The sequence below is a fragment of the Penaeus japonicus genome, unplaced genomic scaffold, assembly GCF_977035675.1.
Source record: "Penaeus japonicus unplaced genomic scaffold, GWHDUDI00000001_assembly GWHDUDI00000016, whole genome shotgun sequence".
NCBI classification, from domain to species: Eukaryota; Metazoa; Arthropoda; class Malacostraca; order Decapoda; family Penaeidae; genus Penaeus; species Penaeus japonicus.
Window position 1 is genome coordinate 27980432 of NW_028234418.1, and position 25000 is coordinate 28005431.

Genomic DNA, 25000 nt, shown 5'->3' on the forward strand with positions numbered 1-25000 from the left:
TTCAGTCGTATGCCAATAATCGCAAAAAAAAACACATCTAGGTCACACACATCTGCTAAGGTGCAAGAACACGAGTTTAAAGATTGTTTTCAATGCCAGGAGCAGTAATTCTGACAAGTTCCGTCAAGAGAGGAGAATATATATACAGAACCGACATCAGTGCTATCTCGAATATTGGCACAAGCATTTGGATGTTACGCTGAGTTGGCATGAAAAACGCAAACATTGGCAGTTTGCAAAAAAAAAAAAAGAGAGAAAAAAAAGAACTACGGCACGATGCGGTTTTATAACACGGATGCAAGAATTAAGTCTTAGGCGCATCAGAGGTTTGGACTTTCATTTGTTTGCGAAATCAGATACGACACATTTTCAGGAGACATGGAAAAAAGGTGGAGTGAAAGAGGAATAACTAAATAAACGATTTAGATGTAGATAAGGAAGAGAATCAAAATCTTGGGTTATGCACTTCGATTTTTATACGAAACATTTCCTTCGGACACAAATTTTGATTTATTTTTTACTTTCTTATTTAATTAATTAATTATTATTCTTTTTTTTTTTGCTTGACACAAAGTAGGAATTGGTTTTAGTATATATGACTGGAATTAGATTAAGGAGTCATAGACTCCGAAAGCTGCGATGCCCTAGGCTTAGGCATACAAAATTCTTGGCATAGACAGACACAGAGGAAGCTTACGAGATACAATGCCAAACTTGGACTCCGTTTAGGCCTACACACATACGCGATTAGTCAGAATCATGTCTAGGCCTGGTCACAAATTTACCGGTGATAAACGACTACTTTTATACAGATTAATGAATGAACAAGGCCTACCTCGGCTATAGCATAGGCCTAGCTAATCTTGAAGGAGAAACTGTCGTGACAGTAAACCATAAAAGATAACGTTGGACCTCGCCTTATCTTCTGAAGGAGATGTAAGCGGGTTTCCTTTCTTGGGGGAGGGGGGGGGTTAGGGTAGACCCCGGGAATGGGGGGGGGGGTGTAAGGACGGGATGAGGCGAGGGCGTTTCCGATGGCATTACATTCTTGAAGGTTAGAGGTTGATATTGCAGTCATCGTACTACCAAGCGATCGCCTCAGTTGCAACAAATGCGCCAATTGAAAGCAGACAGCGGTAGCGGGCTCTGTTGCTCTTTAATTTGTGTCTTCATGTCTGTTGTTGAAGGACATGAAAAGCATCATGTCACTATGTGAGAAAAACTCCTGGAATGTTGATAGAACACGAACAACTTAATGTTGCCATAGTTCATATACATCATGCACTGATGATATAATTAGATATATTAAAGAAGTGGCAAGAGAATGGCCTTCACAGCCCACTTGTGTGAAAGTACCTCGTTTAAGAGTTATTATGGCAACCGTAATTTCTGGTTGGCGGTTACGCTGTCCTCTTTATGCGCGCTCTTCGCTTTCGTGGTTTTCGGTTCCCTGCGCGGGAAAACGCACACGCACACGCAAACACACACACACGCACGCAAACACACACACACGCACACAAACACACGCACGCAAACACACACACACGCACGCAAACACACACACACGCACACAAACACACACACACAAACACACACACACACACACACACACACACACACACACACACACACACACACACACACACACACACTCTCTCTCTCTCTCTCTCTCTCTCTCTCTCTCTCTCTCTCTCTCTCTCTCTCTCTCTCTCTCTCTCTCTCTCTCTCTCTGTGTGTGTGTGTGTGTGTGTGTGTGTGTGTCCCGCCCCTTTACATTACCCCCCCTCCCACGCGCACAACTTCTCCCCTTCTCAACCCTTCTGGCTCTTTACTCTGCCTATCAAATTTCGATGTTCACTTTCAGAATGCACTTGATCTCACTCAACCCTTGTTGCCTTTACACTTCGTTTTATATGTTAGTGATTATTCGTAACCAAACAAATTGCCAGAGGACAAGAGTGACCTCCGGGCGATGGCACTGGGCCTGTCCCGAACATGGCATTGGCACCGGTGAGTCATCAGCGCCTCTTAATGAATAGCGCTGCCGTAAAGTAGACCTTCAGAAGGGTGTCATTACTAGGTCCTTGCGGAGACGATATTGCACGGAGCGTTGATGTGTGTGCCCTCGTATCTTCACTTCATCTCTCGCATTTCCTCGTGGCATGAGGTGCGAGAATGCGAATGGTAAACACTTTGCAGATTAATTGGGAAAGTTGTTGGAAAGGTAACTTTGAGCCTATTACTTTTTGGACTATTGACGTGTATAACTATAATTTGTATTCTAAATCTCAAACAGATCTCTTGTTCGGTAAACAAGTAACCGAGCGTACATATGGTCTTTTACTAACTTTCTTAGGTAAACATTCCGTAAGAGGCAGTCCATGGCCTCCTCCAGAACGTCTTCTGACCCTGGCGAACACAGGTGATATTTATAGCCGAGTGACGAGCCGTGAACGAGCACCCACACGCCGGCGATCTTTTTCCATGATGAATCCGTGCTTGCCAAGCCATGCATTAGCACTTAGCACCTGCTCTTACGTTAAGCGCTATCTCCACCCATGCCTGGCAGATGCGTTTCAGAGTCAACCTGCCAGACAATCTTAATAGCGTTATGGCAGAACCAATTTCGTATGCGTCGCTGTTGACATTAACGAATTGGACAATGGAAATACAAAGAGCGTGACAGTACTACCAGCATACTTACCGGCGCTCGTTATTTAAATACCCAACAGAAGGGGTGAACAGCACTTTCTAAAACAACTACACAGCATCCCAACGCCCGAAACAGGAAGGAACAATGAAAATCGTCTAATTTTAGGAGAGGGGAACCACGAGGAAAGCGGAAGAGGAGTGGGCGAGGGGAGGGAAGAGGAAAGCGAGGGGAGAGACGACCACGTGGCCGCGGGAAGGGTTCATAGAGGATCACCAGACACGTCTAAGCTATAATGAAGTGCTAGGGAACGAACGTTGACGTGCGCACAGTATGCGTGGTTGTTCATGGCTACACTGAGCCGGGTATGCTGATGGGAAGTGCGGGCGGAAGTGCGCGTGGAGACGTCGCGACGTTGGGAATTTAGAGTTTGTGCTAAGAATGAGCCTTATATGACGTTGTGGTTGGAAGGTCAGGTATGTGTGAGGTCGTCGGATTGAGGGTGAAGTATGCTTGAAGAACCTAATGTTAGAGATGAGGAATGCAAGAGGTGGGCTCAGGCTAGAGTTACTACCTACGATAAGTAGAAAGTTACGCTCATACATCTAATATTGATTGATGCCAAAAGTGTTTTTTTTTTTTTTTTTTTTTTTTTTTTTAATTTTGATAGAATCGACGTTTATTTCAGTATGCCTATATATCACATATATATATGACATGTGAGTCATATAAACAAAATGCGCTTATTTTTTTTAATTGTGTATTTGTTTATTCCTTCGCTTATATCTTCATTTATGTATTTGCTTTTTCGTTTATTTCTTTATTTATGTATTTATTGATTCTTTATTTAGGCATTTACTTGCTTGATTATTTATTTATGTTTATATATATATATATATATATATATATATATATATATATATATATATATTACTTAGGTATTTATTTACTTAGTTATTTGTATATCTATACATACATTTATTTATTTATATATATATTTTTTATATGTTAAGACCAGTCTCAGTACGCCCATGTTAGTGAGCAGGTGCTGCAGTTCTGGACCGCGACACAATGGCCAGTGTTAGTATCCCAAGACCCAAGACCCAAGACCCCGGGCGAAAGTACTTGGCTATAACTAAAGGAGGACATGACACAATTGGGTGTTCCGATTAGTAACGCTTGCAGATGATGTGACTTATCCAATATTCAGATACGGAAGAAAGTTCAAACGGAAAACTAGTTAGGGTTTTGTTTGCAATGGTGTTGCGTTCTTGCGTTCATCTTTCAACAAAGAGATGAAATTGAACTAGTCTGCATCCTAAGAAACTCAGACAACACTGTGTCGTCACATAGACTTGGAGAGCGCTGTCACTCAGCCAACTCTTAGCTAACATTTCTCATTGGTTAGCCAGAGTGGAAACAGCCAATTAGATGTACTTTTACATTGCGCTTCGTTCGTGTCATGAAAGTAATGTTATAGTAATTTAGATTTCATCGATGATTTGGTCTGACTTGAAGTTGTGTTTTATTAATGTTAATATACGAAGAAATTTCTTCTTTTTTTCAATATGCATAATTCTATTTGATAATTCGTTCTGTATTTTTGATGTTGGTATGGACTACCTCAAGTTATAGAGTTTATCAGTCACGATGCAGCACGTGGAATCTTCGTGACATTTACGTAAGAAGCGCACGAGAGGTCCACATGACAGGCATGGGCTACTTGAAGGACCCTTTTGACAACAAATTTTGTACGTCTTGACCTTTGTACGAAAGGTCTTCATTCTTTGATCATATCGCCTATGGAAAGGCTTCCCTGATGGTTAATAAGGACTCCCCTAGATCTTAAATGCAGGAATATTATTTTCATGGTTGTTTTGTACTGTATACGGCGCGGATGGTATCAAGTGTTATAGTATGATATAATATAGTATAGCAAAGCAGTGCATATTGTAAAATATTATATTATAGTAGACCGTACTCTGAATATCAGCGCAGTGGATATATTTTTTTTTATTGAAAAAAAGGAAAGAGGAAAGCATTTTCAAGGTTTCACTACGAGGGACGTGTATAGAGGGCTCGTAGGACAGGTGGGTATAGCCTGGGAGAGAATGGGCAGGCCGGGGCGGGTAGGAGTGTCGGGAAGGTGGGGGGAGGGAGACGGGGTATGGTGGGCAGGGAAGACAGCGGTGCCACGCGCTATTTTCAACTACTGGTAGAGTGCCGAGCATGCCAGGCACCTCAGTGGCCCTCCGTCCTTCGCTGCCTCACCTCGGCACTCCGGGCCTCTCTGATGGTGACCCTACTTGACCTCGGCCACGTCACCAGGTCATTCTAATTTTTTGTGTATTTTTTTGTGATAACAGTGATAAGGTTAATTGTGAGTGAGTGGGCGAGTGAGCTCTACGTCGATAACATATTTCTCGGAAATTAAGTGAAAGTGAATCAGTGTTTCGAGTCAACATTGTGTAGAAAAACATGTGTGGTTTGAAGACTTGGGTGGCTGCAGTGGCGAGGCAGGTGCCGGAGTGGCTGCCCGCCCTCCCCGACTGGAACTTGCCCACTCTCAATCTCCATCTTCCGGATTGGAACTTGCCGAACTTAGCGGAATGGAACTTCGGAAATCTTCCTGCTTGGGGCATCCCCACTCTGCCTGCGTGGGTGTACCCGTCGCACGTGCGGGGATGTGTGCGCGAGTTAGTACTGTACGTGTGGGTGGTGTTCATCACCTTCCTGGCCGTGAGGGAAAACCCCCCTCGGGAACAGCTCACCGAGGAAGAGCACCCGTCGGGGGAGGTCATCGTCGAGGGGCTGGAGGAAGAGGTCACGTCTCGGGATACGAAGGCGATTTTAGAGGAGGAGGAGGAGGAGGAGGAAGAAGATCTAGAGGAAGAGGCGGAGGAGGAGGACGAGGAAGATGGCTGGGGTCTGGGTAAAAGGGGCGGCCTCACTCGATACCCGGGATTTGAAAACTTATTAGATCAGCCACCCACGGCCGCGCCGCCCCCGCAACCCGCCCATAGAACAACGCCTCTTACTCTCTTCCCCCAGGCCGTCGGTAAACAGGGTGATCTAAAGGAGAAACAGGTAAGCGATGAGATAAAAGATGAGGAAAGTGAAGGTAAAGCTGCTGTCGACGATGAAGAAAAGGATATTTTGTGGCAGTCGCTTCTGGCGCGTTATGCAGCAGACGAAAGGGAAAGGCGAAGAAGCATGGATGACGACACAGAGCAGGAGCCGCCTGAGTATGTCGGGACTGCAGAAGAGATCGTCCAAAGGTATGCAGCAAAGTTCGAGTTTCAAGATACGAAGGAGGAAGATTCAGCCGAATCGGCGGAAGAGTTTACCGCAAAGGTTGGGCGTCGCCTGGAGGAGTATCTCGCTCGCCTGGAAGAAGACACAGATGTCCAGGCCGATGCCAAGACGCAGCCAGAGGTGCAGCAGGCTCCTGTTGCCACGGAAGAGGGAGAGGAAGACTTCATTGTTAAAGATCTCGAGGAAGAACGGGTAGAAGAAGAACCACGGAAAGTCTTGAGTATCAAGGAGAGGTTCCTAAATTTCAGAGAAGTTGAGGATGAGGTAAGGGATATCAGAGAGGACGAGGAAGAGGCTGTCATGAAGGATGATGCGGACATCCTCGAAAAAGAAATCGAAGAAGAAAAACACATGTTTACTCTCAGTGAAGAAAAAGACGATTACTCCCTGGAAGATTTCCCCGTGGAACCTCTGGCAGAGGACGATGACCGCGTTCTAGACTCCCTCCCCGGAGAACTGAAGCGAGTTTCCGAGTTCGCCGATCTGAAGGGTATTTCGGTTATGGAGGCAGAACAAGAGAAAGTAAGTGACGAAGTTGATGAAATGGAGCTTACAGAAACAGTGCCTGAAGTAACACGAGATGCAGAGAAACAGCTGGACGAAGATGAGGAGGCGACAGCAGAAGGGAAGGAAAGTGAAGTTACTTTACGAGAGAAACAAGCTCACGGCGTAACAGTGAGGCTGAGTGGCATTGTCGTTGAAGAGGAACCTGGGGACGAGGACGAACAGGAAGATGAAGCTGAGATATCCGATACGAAAGAGTTGGCTGAAGAGGCCCTTGAAACAGCTGATGCAGAAACGGCCGGGGAAGCGGGCGAGGAAAAGGTGAAAATACCAGAAATCAAGTTTGAAGTTGAAGAAATTGAAGAAAAAGTCAAGATTGAATATGAAGAGATTGACGAACTGGACTATGAAATGAAGTCGGAAAACGAAAAGGCAGATTTATTGGAAGAAGAACTTGGGCTAACAGACGAAAGGGCTGCAGATGAAGGTGACAAAATAGACGAACTTCTCAAAGAAATAGATGAAGCCGTTAAATCGGAAGAGATCAAAGAAGGGCTGGAGGTCGAACAAGAGGAAGACAAGATAGAAAGAGAAGAGATTGCACTAGAGCATGCCGAAGAAGAGTTAGAAGTAGAACAAGCCGAAGAAAAAGTTGAAGTAGGGGAAGCTGAAGAAGAGTTGGAAGTGGAACATGCCGAAGAAAAGGTAGAATTAGACCATGCTGCAGAATCAGCAACGGTGGAGGAGGTTGCAGTAAAAAGAGCTTTAAAAGCAGAAGTGGAGGCAGAAGAAATGGAAGAAGATTATACAGAAGAGAAGGTAGAAATAGATACTGAAGAAAAGATGGAGGTAGAATATGCTGCGGAAAAGGTAGAAGAAGAACATGCAGAAGAATTAGCAAAAATAGAGGAGGTTGAAATAAAACGAGCATTAAAGGCGGAAGTAGAAGCAGAAGAAATGGAGGAAGAAAATGTCGAAGAAGAGGTAGAAGAGGAGACTAAAGAAAAAGTGGAAGAAGAACATGCTGAAGAAAAAGTCGAAGTAGACTATGCCGAAGAAATGGCGAAGGTGGAAGAAGTTGAGGTAAAGAGAGCTCTAAAAGCTGAAGTAAAAGCTGATGAAATCGAAGAAGAACACGCCGAAGAAAAGGTAGAAGAAGAAGCTGAAGAGAAGATTGAATTAGAACATGCCGAGGAAATGGTAGAATTGAAGCATGCTGAAGAATTAGCAACTGTGGAGGAGGTTGAAGTAAAACGAGCATTGAAGGCGGAAGTAAAAGCTGAAGAAATGGAGGAAGAGCATGCTGAAGAAAAGGTAGAAGTCGAGGCCCAAGAAAAGGTAGAAGAAGAACATGCAGAAGAAAAAGTAGAAGTAAAACATGCTGAAGAAACTGCGAAAGTGGAGGAAGTTGAGGTAAAGCAAGCTAAAGCAAAGGAGAAAGTTCCTGAGGTCGATACAAGTGTAGATAAACCAATTGTTGGGTTAAAGAGTCGATGGGGAAAGAGGAGTGTAGAAGAAACAGGAACTGCTCGTGGATTCTGGGAAAAACAGAAATTCGATGGAGCAGCAGCCGCTATTGATATATCAAAAGAAAAGTACAAAGCAAAGAAAGAAGCAGAAGAAAAGAAAAAACTAGAAGAAGTTGTACCAATAGATGACTTCTGGGGCGCAGAAGAACCAGAAAAAGATACTAGCAAGAAAATTCAAAAGGAGCCCTTAGAAGGAATCACATCTGAAACCGCACCAGCCAGTCTTTGGGAAGACGATACAGATTTAAGGATTGGAGACAGGAGAGGCCAACGTGCTTCTGCATTGTTAGAAACAGATTTAGATGCTGATGCACTGCACCTAACTCCCGGTGATGAAGATCTGAAGGAAATCACCGAAGATATGGATTTATCAGTTGGTAGCGAAAGTCCTGTTCTGCCTGCCACAGAAGATGCTGAGGATTATCTAGCTGAGATTGAAGACCTGCTTGTTAAACCAAAGCAGAGATTACCAGGTAAATCAGTGCACGAAGAGGATGAAGAACAAGCAAAAGCTATGGCAGACCCCCTTTTAGCAAAGTACATGTCGATGCCCACAAGTCTCACAAAGGACGAAGAGGAGGAACTTCGTAAATATCTTTCAGAGCATGATGAGACCGAAGAACTTGACCTAGGGAAATTCATGAGTATGCCGCATTCATTAACTGAACAGGAACAGAAGGAGCTTGATGAAGCTGTAAAGGAGCACAAAGATGTACGTGAACTTGAACGGCAGGGATTAGAACGCTATTTGCACATGCCAGTAGGTTTAACTGAACAAGAGTTACGTGAATTGCAAGAACTAGAGCAAGAAGAAAATGAGGATCAAATCTTTGATGACACAGAAGGGGAAAAGTTTGATGACTATCTGTCAATGCCAGTGGGTCTGACAGAGGATGAGGAACGTTTATTACACGAGGATGATGAGGATAATGCTGAGTTTGAAAGTGAAGAAGCTTATCGTCAGCACATCAAAAACAAATTCTTGCGTGAGTTGGAACAGGATGCTTATCGTATGGCTTTGGATGACGATGAATATGGCTACGAGGACGAGGATGAGTATGATGACGAATATGAGTATGATGACGAATATGATGATGAAATGGATATGGAGGGTGAATATGTCATGGTGGAAGATGAGAGCCAGGAAGGTGCTGCAGCAGTGGGACCTAGTACAGTTTCTCATCCTGCCAGTACTCCTGCAACAGGAACTATGGTAGATGAAGCCGTTAGCACAATGGACGCGGATGCACAAGAGAAGAAGGCTAAGAAGAAGCTATTCTCGTTCTCAAAGAAAGAGACATCCCCAGAAGAGACACCTGGAACACAGACCAAAAAGTTTTTTCACTTCGGCGGCCTTGGAGCCAAAAAGAAAAAGGAGGATCCTGAACCTCCACACAGAAGATTTGGAGGAGGAGGTAGTGGTGGGGACTCCTTCACGGCTGCTCTTTGTACCATTACTAGCAAGGTCAAAGGGCAAATTGCAGAATTACATTTACCATCCAAGACCACTCTAAGAGATAGGGTCCTTATGAGTAAAAAGCCCTTTCAGTTTGTTAAAGAAAATATTTCTAGTCAGAAGAAAGGCAATAACGAACTGACAGAACCTGGTTCTGAAAAAGCACTTTTAGATATATCAGTGGTTACACGTCTATTAGATGAGAAAATGGGTCTTGTAACAGCAGGTTCTGGTAGTACAGAAGACACCGAAAAACGAAAAGATGAAGATTTGCCAGATATATGCAGCCACATTGAAAATAAGGAAAGTGCTTTTGATAAAACAGAGGAATTTTCTACAAGTAAAGAACCCTTGACCACTGAGTCGACTAGCAGTAGTTTAACTTGCCCCATTCCGGAAATTGTTGTAGGTGATGGTGATGAGGAAGTAGATGATGAAGTAGCTAGTGTATTTATGCAGGATTTGGTACCTGAGACAGAACAGCAGCAGATCGTCCTGCCTGAGGGCGTTGAGCCTTTGAAGGGTGGTGGAAGTCCCTTTGAACAGGACGAACAATTTTGGCGGCAGTGGAAGAACGAGGAACAAACATCTGTAGCCCAAGAGAGAGATTCTGCTTCTCCTTGGGAAAGACATCAATCTGGCCAGCCAGGTGTGGCTTCATATGAACAGCAGGAAACCATACCTGAGGATCAGCAAAGTCATGCTTCTGAAAAAATGCAGGACTCTTTGGTAGATGACTTTATCCATGAGGATTCAAGAGACTCTATCTCAGAAGAATTGCAGAAATCTTCTTCAGAGGAGTTACAGGGATCTACTCCTGAGGAGGTGCTATACAGCACTTCTGAGGAACTGCAAGACTCAATCCCAGATAAATTACAGGACACTGCATATGTGCAGGATTCATCGTCTGAGAAATTAGATATTTCCCCAGAGATGTCTCAGGGCTCCATATCTGAGAAATTACAAGACAGCATTCCACTGGATTCCGTGTCTGAGGATATGTCTCAAGAACAGTTAAAAGTCTCAGTCTCAGAGAAAGCCTTCACCAGTGAAGAAACGCAAGATTCTTCTGGAAAACTGCAGGAGACTACCATAGAGGAACTGCAAGACTCTACTTCAGAGGATCAAATCTCTACTCCAGAAAGTTCAGAGGACAGTCTTTCAGGGAAGTTTCAGGATTCCACCATAGATGAATCACAGAGTGCTACTGATTTGAAGATGCAGGAGCTAATCAGTGGAGACCTTCATGAGTCAAGCTCTGAGAAGTTACAGAAAAGCACTACAGAAGAGCAGCAATATTCAACCTCAGATGACCAACTTTCTACACCCGAAAAATATCAAGATGCTTTATCAGATGAGACACTAGAATCAGTGTCTGAAGCACATGCAGTTGATACCACTGAAGGTGAAACACGAGATACTCCTTCTGAAAGTAGTCCAGAGATTTACAGCTCAACATCTGATGTACTGCATGACATTACTCCAGAAGAGGTACTGAGCTCTACCTCTGAAAAGCTGGGTGATATTACTCCGGAAAAGACACACACTTCCACTTCTGAAGAAATACATGGCTCTACCTCTGAAGAACTGCATAGCATCACCCCAGAGCAGATAAAGGCTCGTGATGATGTACACAGTTCTGTCTCAGAAGAACTATGTGAAGAATCACATAGTTCCACCTCTGATGGACTGCATGATATTACCCCAGAGGAGGCACACACTTCTGTTTCAGATGAATTAAAAAGCAGTTCTATATCGGATGAGCTGCATGAAGAGGTGCAGATCTCATCTTCAGAGGAACAGGTTTCTACTCCTGAAAAATACCAAGATGCACTCACAGAGGAGCTTCAGGATTTCAGTCCAGAAGAAATAAAGAACTTGTCTCTTGAAGAAGGACAAATTAAAACATGTAAAGAACTAAAGGTTGAAGGTATGCAGGGATCTAGCCATGAGGAACTACAGGACTCTATTTCTGAACAATTACAAAGCTCTGCATCCGAAGAGTCAAAAAATGACATGCAGGAGGATATACAGGATACCAGTGCAGAGCATCAGGGATCCACTCCTAGTGACTTGATCTTAAGTCAGGAAGTATTGGATTCTTCTACCTCTGAAAAGTTGCAGGATTCAGCATCAGATGAACAGATATCTACACACGAAAAGTTCCAAGATGCTCTTTCAGAAGACCTACAGGAATCCATTTCCGAGAAACTTTCAGTTGTTGCTCTTAAAGGCTCAAGCTGTGAAGATGTTCATGACACAGACTCAAACCAAGAGAAACAGATAAGCAGCCACAAGGACTTCCAGGATTATTCACTTGATGATTCAGAGAAAATAGTTCTCAAAAAGGATTCCACTTCAGAAGAACAGATATCTGATTCTGCTTCAGAGGAACAGGTTTCCACACCGGAAAAATATCAGGATGCCCTCTCAGACGAATTAGAGGACAGTGAACAAAAGTGTAGTATAGGAGACAGTGTTAATCAAGAACTTCAGGATTCCATTACTGGGGAGCTACAAGAAAAACTACAGGATTCAGTACCAGGTAAGTTACAGGAAATTACTTCTAAGGAACTACAAGATTCTCTTCATGAAGATTTACAGGATTCAGTCTCAGACAAAGTAAAGGACACTTCTCGGCAGGAACTACAAGGTGTTAGCCGAGAAGAACTGCAAGATACAGTCTCAGATAAACTGCAGGACGTTACTCTTGACGAGTTAGAGGACTTCAGTGCTGGAGAACTGCTGGATTCTATGTCAGATAGATTACAGGACACGACTGAGGAACTGCAAGATTCATATTCTGACAGATTACAAGATATTACTCCTGAGGAACAGCCACATTCAGTGTCAGATGAATTGCAGGACTCCACACCTGAGGAACTGGAAGATTCTAGTCCTGAAGCACGACAGGATTCATTTTCATTGCAGGATACTATTGAAGACTTAGATAGGTCTAGCCCAGAAGAGTTTCATGACACCACGTCAGAAGATTTTCAAGATTCTATTTCATATTCAGAGGAAGTCAGAGACATAGTCTCAGAGGATTTCAAGGATACCACTGCAGATAGGTTGAAGAGCATGGCTGTAGAGCAACGCGAAGTAAGCTCAAAGATCACGTTAATATCAACCTCTCAGGAGTTAACCCAAGACAAGTTAGATGACAGTCTTTCAGATGAGTACACCACACCTGATGAAATGGAAGAATCTTCCCCAGAGGACGCAGATGGCGAAACTGCAATAATGCAAAAAGATGTCCTCGATGAAGTGAAGGGAGTTACTCCCGAAAAAGTAGTGCAGGGTACATCAGAGGGGCAACCGGCTATTACACATGGAGCTTTGCTGGAAGTGCCCTCAGGTGACCTGCAGAAAGTAACTTCTGGGGAATTGAAAGAGGATATGCTGAAAGAACTGATAAAAATCATACCAGAAATCGACCAAGTGGTTACATGTGGACAGTTGCAGGAGGTTGGTCAGAAAGACATCACGCAGGAGGACATTGCAGATGAAGAACTGCAGAGAATTACAACTGAGGAATTACAAGACAGTGCCTCTGAAAAGCTAGAGGACATTACTCTGGAGGAGTTACTTGATATTACACATGAAGACCTTCAAGAAGTTATGTGCGAAGACCTGCAGGAAGTTTCGCCTGAGGATCTGCAAGCTCTTGCTTTGGAAAAACGTGAGCAAGGTACTAAGGAGCAAATAGATATCGCACCTGAGGAAATAGAAGTTGTTACAGATGAGGTTCTACAGGAATTTGCAACTGAGGAAGTAGAGGATCTTTCACGAGAGAAATCAGATATTTCACCTGAGGAAGTACCTGTAAAGTTAGAAGAGATACAAGATAGTACATCTGAGAAACTAACAGATGGTATACCAGAGGAACAACCCGACATTACATTTGAGACATTACAGGAACATGAGGATGTTAAGGAATTAGTCGGAGTTACACCTGAGAAAATCAGTATTGTTACACCAGGTAAACTAGAAAAAGATTTACTTGATCATATATCAGGAGATGTTACACCCGAAGAATCACAGGATATTACAGATGAGCTAGAAGATTTTACACCCGAGGAATTAAAAGATTTTATCCCTCAAGAAGTAGAAGATGTTATACTTGATACAGTGGAAGATGCTGAATCTGAGGAATCACAGGCTGTAATATCTGAAGAAATAGATGGCGTTACAACACTTGAGGAATTTCAGTATATTACACAGAAGGAAGCAGAGATTACACCTAAAAACTTACAGGATATTACTCTTGAGAGTTCGCAGGAGAAGCCAATATCTGTTACATCTGAAGAGTTATCAGTTATTGGATTATATGATATTGCACCAGCTGGACAGGGCATTGTATCTGAGAAATTGAAAGATGTTGCGTTTAAGGATGTGCAAGAAAAGGTTGATTTGACGATTTTACAAGATGCTAGTTCACCTGAAGAACTTGAGGATATTACTACGCATGATGAACAGGAGACTATTACTCCTGAAAAACTAGTGGAATTAGAGATTACCGTACATAAGGAACTAGAGGATATTATACATGATGAAATGCAGTATCCGCCTGAGGAACCAAAGGATATTAAAACTGGGGAATCTGAGGACATTAAACCTGATGAAACAGAGGATATTCCACCAGATGTTATTGCATATAAGGATGAGGAACCAGAGGAGATCCCTGAGGAACTAGTGAGTATTGCTCCTGAGGAACCAGAAAGTATTACACCTGAAGAACCAGAGAGTAGTACACCTGAAGAACCAGAAAGTATTACTCCCGAAGAACCAGAGAGTATTACACCTGAAGAACCAGAAAGTAGTACACCTGAGGAACCAGAAAGTATTACTCCCGAAGAACCAGAGAGTATTACACCTGAAGAACCAGAAAGTATTACTCCCGAAGAACCAGAGAGTATTACACCTGAAGAACCAGAAAGTAGTACACCTGAAGAGCCAGAAAGTAGTACACCTGAGGAACCAGAGAGTATTACTCCCGAAGAACCAGAAAGTATTACTCCAGAGGAACCAGAGAGTATTACTCCCGAAGAACCAGAAAGTATTACTCCAGAGGAACCAGAGAGTAGTACACCTGAGGAACCAGAAAGTATTACTCCAGAGGAACCAGAGAGTATTACTCCAGAGGAATCAGAGAGTATTACCCCTGAGGAACCAGAAAGTATTACTCCAGAGGAATCAGAGAGTATTACTCCTGAGGAACCAGAGAGTGTTACTCCTGAGGAACCCGAGAGTATTACACCTGAGGAACCCGAGAGTATTACACCTGAGGAACCCGAGAGTATTACACCTGAGGAACCCGAGAGTATTACTCCCGATGAATCAGAGAGTATTACCCCTGAGGAACCAGAGAGTATTACCCCTGAGGAACCAGAGAGTATTACACCTGAGGAACCAGAAAGTATTACTCCCGAGGAATCAGAGAGTATTACCCCTGAGGAACCAGAGAGTATTACTCCCGAGGAACCAGAAAGTAGTACACCCGAAGAACCAGAAAGTATTACTCCCGAGGAATCAGAGAGTATTACACCTGAGGAGCCAGAAAGTATAACTCCCGAGGAACCAGAAAGTAGTACACCTGAGGAACAAGAAAGTGTTACTCCAAAGGAAAAATATGATATAAATGAGGGTGAACTAAAGGATATAACTGTATTTGAGGAATTAGAGGATATTACAGCTGCCCAACTTCCACTAGAGGATATTACAGCTTCCCAATTGCCACTAGAGGATGTTACAGCAATAGAATTCCCACTAGAGGATGTTACAGCTGACAAACTCCCACTAGAGGATATTACAGCTTGCGAATTTCCATTGGAGGATTTTACAGCTTCCAAATTCCCACTAGGGGGTGTTACACCTCCCCAATTCCCAGTAAAGTATGTTGCAGCTCCCCAGTTCCCACTAGAAGATGATACAGAAGCCCAATTCCCACTATACACACCAAATGAAATAGAAGGCGTTACATCTGAAGAATTACATGATCTTACACGCAAGGGATTAAAGTTACGGGTCGTTATAGGCATGCAACTAGAGGACGTTTCACCTGTGAGAACCCCAACTGTTTCACCTAAGATATTAGTGACAACCACAACTGGAAAACTGGTGGATATTACAAATAAGGACCCAGAAGAATTAGATTATATTACACCTGAGGACTCAGAAGAATTAGAAGTTGTTGCACCTGAGGAAGCAGAAGATTTGGAGACTACTGAGGAATCAGAGGATATTACACCCGAGGAATCAGAAGAAAGTACACCCGAGGAATCAGAAGATATTACACTTGAAGAATTAGATAATATTACAACTGATGAACAAAAGGAAGTTACACTAGATGAGCAAGAGGATATCACTCCTGATGAACAAGAGGATATTACTCCTGATGAACAAGACAGTATTACAACTGATGAACAAAAGGATAGCACACCTGATGAACAGGAGAGTATTATTACTGATGAACAAAAAGATAGTACACCTGATGAGCAGGAGAGCATTATTACTGATGAACAAAAAGATAGTACACCTGATGAACAGGAGAGTATTACAACAGATGAAAAAGAGGATAGTACACCTGATGAACAAGAGGATATTACTCCTGATGAACTAAAGAAAATTGCACTTGATGAACAAGAGGATAATACACCTGATGAACAGGAGGATATTAAACCCGAAGAGTCAGAAGAACTAGAGGTATTTGCACCCGAGAAGGATATTACACCTGAGGAACCAGAGGGTATTCCCCCTGAGGAACCAGAGAGTAGTACACCCGAAGAACCAGAAAGTATTACTCCCGAGGAATCAGAGAGTATTACACCTGAGGAACCAGAGAGTAGTACACCCGAAGAACCAGAAAGTATTACTCCTGAGGAATCAGAGAGTATTACACCTGAGGAGCCAGAGGATATTTCACCTGAGGAACCAGAGGATATTTCACCTGAGGAACCAGAGGATATTCCCCCTGAGGAGCTAGAGGATATTTCACCTGAGGAACCAGAGGATATTTCACCTGAGGAACCAGAGGATATTCCCCCTGAGGAGCTAGAGGATATTTCACCTGAGGAACCAGAGGATATTTCACCTGAGGAACCAGAGGATATTTCACCTGAGGAACCAGAGGATATTCCCCCTGAGGAACCAGAGGATATTCCCCCTGAGGAACCAGAGGATATTTCACCTGAGGAACCAGAGGATATTTCACCTGAGGAACCAGAGGATATTTCACCTGAGGAACCAGAGGATATTTCACCTGAGGAACCAGAGGATATTTCACCTGAGGAACCAGAGGATATTCCCCCTGAGGAGCTAGAGGATATTTCACCTGAGGAACCAGAGGATATTCCCCCTAAGGAACCAGAGGATATTCCCCCTGAGGAACCAGAGGATATTTCACCTGAGGAACCAGAGGATATTTCACCTGAGGAACCAGAGGATATTTCACCTGAGGAACCAGAGGATATTTCACCTGAGGAACCAGAGGATATTCCCCCTAAGGAACCAGAGGATATTCCCCCTGAGGAACCAGAGGATATTCCCCCTGAGGAGCTAGAGGATATTTCACCTGAGGAACCAGAGGATATTTCACCTGAGGAACCAGAGGATATTCCCCCTGAGGAACCAGAGGATATTTCACCTGAGGAACCAGAGGATATTCCCCCTGAGGAGCTAGAGGATATTTCACCTGAGGAACCAGAGGATATTCCCCCTAAGGAACCAGAGGATATTCCCCCTAAGGAACCAGAGGATATTCCCCCTGAGGAGCTAGAGGATATTTCACCTGAGGAACCAGAAGGTATTTCACCTACGGAACCAGAAGATATTCCCCCCGAGGAACCAGAGGATATTCCACCTGAGGAACCAGAGGATATTTCACCTAAGGAACCAGAAACTATTTCACCTGAGGAACCAGAGGATATCTTACCTGAGGAATCAGAGGATATTTCACTTGAGGAACCAGAAGATATTTCGCCTGAGGAACCAAAGGATATTTCACCTGAGGAACCAAAGGATATTTCACCTGAGGAACCAGAGGATATTCCACCTGAGGAACCAGAAGATATTCCACCTGAGGAATCAGGGATTTCACCTGAGGAACCAGAAGATATTTCACCTGAGGAATCAGGGATTTCACCTGAGGAACCAGAAGATATTTCACCTGAGGAACCAGAAGATATTTCACCTGAGGAACCAGAAGATATTTCACCTGAGGAACCAGAAGATATTCCACTTGAGGAACCAGAAGATATTCCACCTGAGGAACCAGAAGATATTCCACCTGAAAAAACTGAAGATATTTCACCTGAGGAACCAGAAGATATTTCGCCTGAGGAACCAGAAGATATTTCACCGGAGGAACCAGAAGATATTTTAACTAAGGAACCACAGGATATTCCACCTCAGGAACCAGAAGATATTTCACTTGAGGAACTGAAGGATAGTTCACTTGCGGAACCTGAGGATATTCCACCTGAGGAACCAGAGGATATTCCATCAGAGGAACCAGAAGATATTTCTCCTGATGAACCGGAGGATATTCCATCTAAGGAACCAGAAGATATTTCACCTGAGGAACCAGAGGATATTTCACTAGAGGAACCAGAGGTTATTTCACCTTTCTTAGAGGATTCAGTAAAAGAAGATGAAAAAGAAGATAGTGAAATAACGGACTCTAAAAGTGAACGTTCATTAACTGATAGTAAACGACTGGTTGATGATAAAAGTTCAAAAACTGATGATGAACGACAAGGGACGGAATATCAACAAACATCTGTAGATAAAAGATTGACTGAAGGTGGAAGGACAACGAATAAGGATGAACAAATGACAGACATCGACAGTTCAGTGTATGAGAAACAGTTCTCTGAAGACGAACAGTTAACTGATTTAGAACACGTTGCTAAAGACAGACAAGTGACTGATGACGAAAACTTACCGACTGAACATGAACATATAACTGAAGGGGAACAGGAAGCTGACAGCGAGAAGCTACCAACTGAAGATGAACAGGTAGCTGACAGTGAAAAACTACCAACTGAATCAGAACATTTAAAGGAAGATGAGCAGGTAGCTGACAGTGGAAAGTTACCGACGGAATCAGAACAATTAACTGAAGATGAACAGGTAGCTGACAATGAAAATTTACTAACTGAAGCTGAACTTTTAACTGAAGATGAACTGGTAGCTGACAGTGAAAAGCTACCGACTGAATCTGAACATTTAACTGAAGATGAACTGGTAGCTGACAGTGAAAAGCTACCAACTGAATCTGAACATTTAATTGAAGATGAGCAGGTAGCTGACAGCGAGAAAGTACCATCTGAATCTGAAATTTTAACTGGAGATGTACAGGAGGACGACAGTGAAAAACTACCGACTGAATCAGAACATTTACCTGAAGATGAGCAGATAGCTGACAGCGAGAAGGTGCCACCTGAATCTGAACTTTTAACAGAAGATGAACAGGTAGCTGACAGTGAAAAGCTACCAACTGAATCAGAACATTTAACTGAAGATGAACAGGTAGCTGACAGTGAAAAGCTACCGACTGAATCTGAACTTTTAACAGAAGATGAACAGGTAGCTGACAGTGAAAAGCTACCAACTGAATCTGAACATTTAACTGAAGATGAACAGGTAGCTGACAGTGAAAAGCTACCAACTGAATCTGAACATTTAACTGAAGATGAACAGGTAGCTGACAGCGAGAAGATGCCACCTGAATCAGAACTTTTAACAGAAAATGAACAGGTAGCTGACAGTGAAAAGCTACCAACTGAATCTGAACATTTAACTGACAGTGAAAAAATACCAACTGAATCAGAACATTTAACTGAAGATGAACAGGTAGCTGACAGTGAAAAGCTACCAACTGAATCAGAACATTTAACTGAAGATGAACAGATAGCTGACAGTGAAAAGTTACCAACTGAATCAGAACATTTAACTGAAGATGAACAGATAGCTGACAGTGAAAAACTACCAACTGAATCAGAACATTTAACTGAAGATGAACAGATAGCTGACAGTGAAAAACTACCAACTGAATCAGAACATTTAACTGAAGATGAACAGATAGCTGACAGTGAAAAGTTACCAACTGAATCTGAACATTTAACTGAAGATGAACAGATAGCTGACAGTGAAAAACTACCAACTGAATCAGAACATTTAACTGAAGATGAACAGATAGCTGACAGTGAAAAGCTACCAACTGAATCAGAACATTTAACTGAAGATGAACAGGTAGCTGACAGTGAAAAGCTACCAACTGAATCAGAACATTTAACTGAAGATGAACAGGTAGCTGACAGTGAAAAGCTACCGACTGAATCTGAACATTTAACTGAAGATGAACAGGTAGCTGACAGTGAAAAGCTGCCAACTGAATCTGAACATTTAACTGAAGATGAACAGATAGCTGACAGTGAAAAGCTCCCAACTGAATCAGAACATTTAACTGAAGATGAACAGGTAGCTGACAGTGAAAAGCTCCCAACTGAATCTGAACATTTAACTGAAGATGAACAGATAGCTGACAGTGAAAAGCTACCAACTGAATCTGAACATTTAACTGAAGATGAACAGGTAGCTGACAGTGAAAAGTTACTAACTGAAGATGAGCAGGTAGCTGACAGTGAAAAGCTACCAACTGAATCAGAACATTTAACTGAAGATGAACAGGTAGCTGACAGTGAAAAGCTACCAACTGAATCAGAACATTTAACTGAAGATGAACAGGTAGCTGACAGTGAAAAGCTACCAACTAAATCTGAATATTTAACTGAAGATGAACAGATAGCTGACAGTGAAAAGCTCCCAACTGAATCAGAACATTTAACTGAAGATGAACAGATAGCTGACAGTGAAAAGCTCCCAACTGAATCAGAACATTTAACTGAAGATGAACAAGTAGCTGACAGTGAAAAGCTACCAACTAAATCTGAATATTTAACTGAAGATGAACAGATACCTGACAGTGAAAAGCTACCGACTGAATCAGAACATTTAACTGAAGATGAACAGGTAGCCGGCAGTGAAAAGCTACCGACTGAATCAGAATATTTAACTGAAGATGAACAGGTAGCTGACAGTGAAAAGCTACCGACTGAATCAGAACATTTAACTGAAGATGAACAGGTAGCTGACAGTGAAAAGCTACCGACTGAATCAGAACATTTAACTGAAGATGAACGGATAGCTGACAGTGAAAAGCTACCGACTGAATCAGAACATTTAACTGAAGATGAACAGGTAGCTGACAGTGAAAAGCTACCAACTGAAGATGAACAGGTAGCTGACAGTGAAAAGCTACCAACTGAATCAGAACATTTAACTGAAGATGAACAGGTAGCTGACAGTGAAAAGCTACCGACTGAATCAGAACATTTAACTGAAGATGAACAGGTAGCTGACAGTGAAAAGCTACCAACTGAATCTGAACATTTAACTGAAGATGAACAGGTAGCTGACAGTGAAAAGCTACCAACTGAATCTGAACATTTAACTGAAGATGAACAGGTAGCTGACAGTGAAAAGCTACCAACTGAATCTGAACATTTAACTGAAGATGAACAGATAGCTGACAGTGAAAAGCTACCAACTGAATCAGAACATTTAACTGAAGATGAACAGGTAGCTGACAGTGAAAAGCTACCAACTGAATCTGAACATTTAACTGAAGATGAACAGGTAGCTGACAGTGAAAAACTACCCAGTGAATCTGAACAAATTGTAACTGAAGATCTAATGATTGATGATGAAAGACCAATAACTGACCAATTAGTAACTAGAACTAAAGGCATTACCGATCAGTGTGTAGTTAGTGTGAGCAATGAGGAACACAAACCCAAATCAGAAGTGAGCGGAACAATTTTAGACAAAAGGGTAAACCTAGAGGGAGGAAGTGGCATTCAGGTTTCAGGTAGTGATATTAGAATAGAATCAGTATCCGAGGGTAACGGTAATCACGGAAATGGCGGAGTCGTAAGAAAAGGTGCCAGAGTCTCAGATGGAAGTGCTGGGACTTTAGTGAGAAGCGACGTGAGCGGAACACACACTGCTAGTGAGAGTGAGAATGATGGAGATCCGTCAGAGCATGAAGGAGCATGTGGATCGACAGTGTCCTCCTCAGGGGGTAAAGGTAAAAGTGCTTACTAGGAGGCAACTTAGTCGCTAATACTATGTAGCTGCGGTTATAACTACGTGGCAGTGTAACACAAAAATATGCTTTGGATAAATGAAGTGATTGCTCTTTTGTTTAAACCAAATGGTACTTTGCAAAGGCGTAAGATGTTACTTATGTAAGGTACATACAAAAAAGTGGCTGTTTGCCTAACCTTTGTAATATAATATCCTAGTTTTGTCTTCTTGCAGACAATAGGAAATGTGTATGTACTTGGTTAGCCTTGTTTATGTTACATGGCCAATGTAGTATGTATTATTCAAATTGCTACGTTATATTGCATAGCCAATGTAGACAATTTCCTTCGTAGATTAAGCGTGTCCCAAAGTAGATTACTCTCAAAGTGACAATATATTCCAACTAAGGTAAGATGGGAACGATGTTAAATCATAAACAAAATTGTATCTAGGGGAAATATTCCAACTGTATTTTCTAGTATTTAAGATTATATACTATGATAAAGATATTGGTATGATGCCCATTGTACTCATAGTTTCGTATTTGATATTGATAGCTGTATATAATTTTGTATTTGTAAGAAAAAAAAATATAGCCTTCGTCTGTTCGACAATGACCGCATATCTAAAGGATCTTATAAAGTCTAGCAGTGTATGACATAGGATTTGCGAAGTGATAGAAAAGGTTGATGAACAGTCCTGTGTTCACCTTACAAAGTGAAAGAGCAAAGATGATAAAAGAGAACCCGTTACGACTGGCTCGCCAAGCAAGCGCTCACAAAAGGGTTGTGTTCTCTCAGTGTTTCCGTCCTTTGTATTCCTTAAATTTCATCTTCATTTAGACATTATTTTCCAACTGACTAGAGCAAAAGCTTTGCAGTTTAGGAATTGATCGTCATGCTTTCACTAATTTTGATGCTGTTTCTTTTTAGTAATTCTTTGTACTGTTGATCTTGTATGCTATACTTTATGGATTTTTCCACTGTAAAGAAATATGTTGGTGGCATTGTATTATTGTTCTCTTATTTCTTAAGAAGCTAAATCAGACATATTTTAAGTGAATCATAATTATTTCTTGTTACTGTTCCAAGTGTATGTTACATTGGTGAGTGTTCCAACATTAACAAGAACAATTTTGATCCTGATGTGTTGAAGTTACTTTGCATACATCACCATATAGTACTCCAACTAGTTTACAGTTTTTTTTATTTTACTTCTACATTGTCACTGGTTAATTAAAATTAAGATTTGCATTTTTATATGTTTTGCAGTATATAAAGAAGTGATCAAGCTTTATTCCGCTTAGAATACATACCTGTATTCATTTTTTTTCTCTTTTTTCTAATAGTTAAGGAAATATGTCATCATTACTTTTTTTAAGGAAGTTCATGTTTTACCTGATTATTAACAGCAAGATGTTCTCTTTTCCAGGTGCCATCATGTCAGATGTGGAGGAGACAGCAGAGTCCCCAGTAAGTATCAGGCGGACGGAGGCACACTCCTTGGTGGAGGCAGACTCCCTAGAGTATGATGTCAACACTAACCTGCCCCCCGGCCTAATCCCTTCAATGAAGACCTCACCTGGGGGCGCCAATCCCACCCTTCAGGAGATAATTGAGGCAGAACTAAACGCACGCTTTTGTCAGCCCGATTCCCTCGAGTCACCATCCGCACCATCCTCTCCCCCTCCCCATTCATCAATCATCAGCTGTGATTCCATTGAGCCCCTTCCTTCACCATCAACTGCTCAACCCTTGAGCTTAGATTCCCTAACATTTGAAACTTCAGGTCATGATCCCCTCTCTGGAACAGAAGTAGAGAGTGGAATCGACATGCTCTCGCCGACTAAACTAGATGATCTTAGTAATCCAGACTCCCTCGAATCATCTTCTGACCTACCTGGTTCGCCACCTATCCCTTCCTCCTCTCCCGAACCGGAAGTGATCGGTGATGAGGAGAGAAGACAAGGAACGCCTCACTCACTCAGTAGGGATGCACAGGAGAGCCAAACCCCCATTGAATTAAGTACTGAAGATCTTGTTGAAAGCCATAGCCAAAGTGAAGGAAAAGAAATTTCCCATGGTGTCAGCCTGGCTTCAATTAAAAGCCAAGGTGAAGCCCTAGAAGAAATTGCCCACAGTCTCAGCCAGGCATCCATCTGTACTCAAAGCGAAGTACAAGATATTGCCCACAGTCTCAGCCAGGCCTCCATCTATAGCCAAAGTGAAGGAAAAGAAATTGCCCCCAGTCTTAGCCAGGCTACCACCACTAGTGAAAGTGAAACTCCAGAAATTGCCCAAAGTGAAGGAAAAGAAATTGCTCACAGTCTTAGCCAGGCATCCATCCATACCCAAAGCGAAGCCCAAGACATTGCCGAAAGTCTCAGTGAGGCATCCATCCGTACTCAAAGTGAAGGAAGAGAAATTGCCCACAGTCTCAGCCAGGCATCCATCCGAACCCAAAGCGAAGCCCAAGAAATTGCCCACAGCATCAGCCAGGCATCCATCCGAACCCACAGCGAAGCCCAAGAAATTGCCCACAGTCTCAGTCAGGCATCCATCCATAGCCAAAGTGAAGGAAAAGAAATTGCCCACAGTCTCAGCCAGGCATCCATCCGAACCCAAAGCGAAGCCCAAGAAATTGCCCACAGTCTCAGCCAGGCATCCATCCATACCCAAAGTGAAGGAAAAGAAATTGCCCACAGTCTCAGCCAGGCATCCATCCGAACCCAAAGTGACGCCCCTGAAACTGCCCACAGTCTTAGCCAGGCATCCATCCATACCCAAAGTGAAGGAAAAGAAATTGTCCACAGTCTCAGCCAGGCATCCATCCATACCCAAAGTGACGCCCCTGAAACTGCCCACAGTCTTAGCCAGGCTACCACCACTAGTGAAAGTGAAACCCCAGAAATTGCTCACAGTCTCAGCCAGGCATCCATCCATACCCAAAGCGAAGCCCAAGAAATTGCTCACAGTCTCAGCCAGGCATCCATCCGAACCCAAAGCAAAGCCCAAGAAATTGCCCATAGTCTCAGCCAAGCATCCATCCATTCCCAAAGTGAAGGAAAAGAAATTGCCCACAGTCTCAGCCAGGCATCCATCCATACCCAAAGTGACGCCCCTGAAACTGCCCACAGTCTTAGCCAGGCATCCATCCATACCCAAAGTGATGCCCCTGAAATTGCCCACAGTCTTAGCCAGACTACCACCACCAGTGATAGTGAAACCCCAGAAATTGTCCAAAGTGAAGGAAAAGAAATTGTCCACAGTCTCAGTCAGGCATCCATCCATACCCAAAGCGAAGCCCAAGACATTGCCGAAAGTGAAGGAAGAGAAATTGCCCACAGTCTCAGCCAGGCATCCATCCATAGCCAAAGTGAAGGAAAAGAAACTGACC

At 42.8% G+C, this 25000-nt stretch overlaps 3 protein-coding genes across 52 annotated transcripts in view; all 3 read left to right on the plus strand.

Moving 5' to 3' along the window:
- The first annotated feature begins 4992 nt into the window (after positions 1-4992).
- Positions 4993-25000, plus strand: part of LOC122252312 (uncharacterized) — a 91589-nt gene continuing 71581 nt past the window's right edge. For 31 of the 50 annotated variants that reach the window (XM_086545364.1, XM_086545366.1, XM_086545365.1 and 28 more), the window contains exons 1-2: positions 4995-11999; positions 23036-23076. In XM_086545364.1, coding sequence (XP_086401490.1) covers positions 5129-11999; positions 23036-23076 — 6912 coding nt within the window. In that variant the 5' untranslated portion in view covers positions 4995-5128. Of the gene's footprint in view, positions 12000-23035; positions 23077-25000 lie in introns of all 50 variants that reach the window. The other 19 variants (XM_086545360.1, XM_086545361.1, XM_086545362.1 and 16 more) reach the window with 3 other exon arrangements.
- Positions 12080-21622, plus strand: LOC147470244 (uncharacterized). Its single transcript, XM_086545427.1, has one exon. The coding sequence runs from the start codon at positions 12209-12211 to the stop codon at positions 21620-21622; it is 9414 nt and encodes a 3137-aa protein (XP_086401553.1). The 5' UTR covers positions 12080-12208.
- LOC147470245 (uncharacterized) overlaps positions 23083-25000 on the plus strand; it is a 5056-nt gene continuing 3138 nt past the window's right edge. The window contains exon 1 of the mRNA XM_086545412.1: positions 23083-25000. This exon is cut by the window's right edge and continues 3138 nt beyond it. Within this exon, the coding sequence (XP_086401538.1) occupies positions 23173-25000 (1828 nt within the window). The 5' untranslated portion in view covers positions 23083-23172.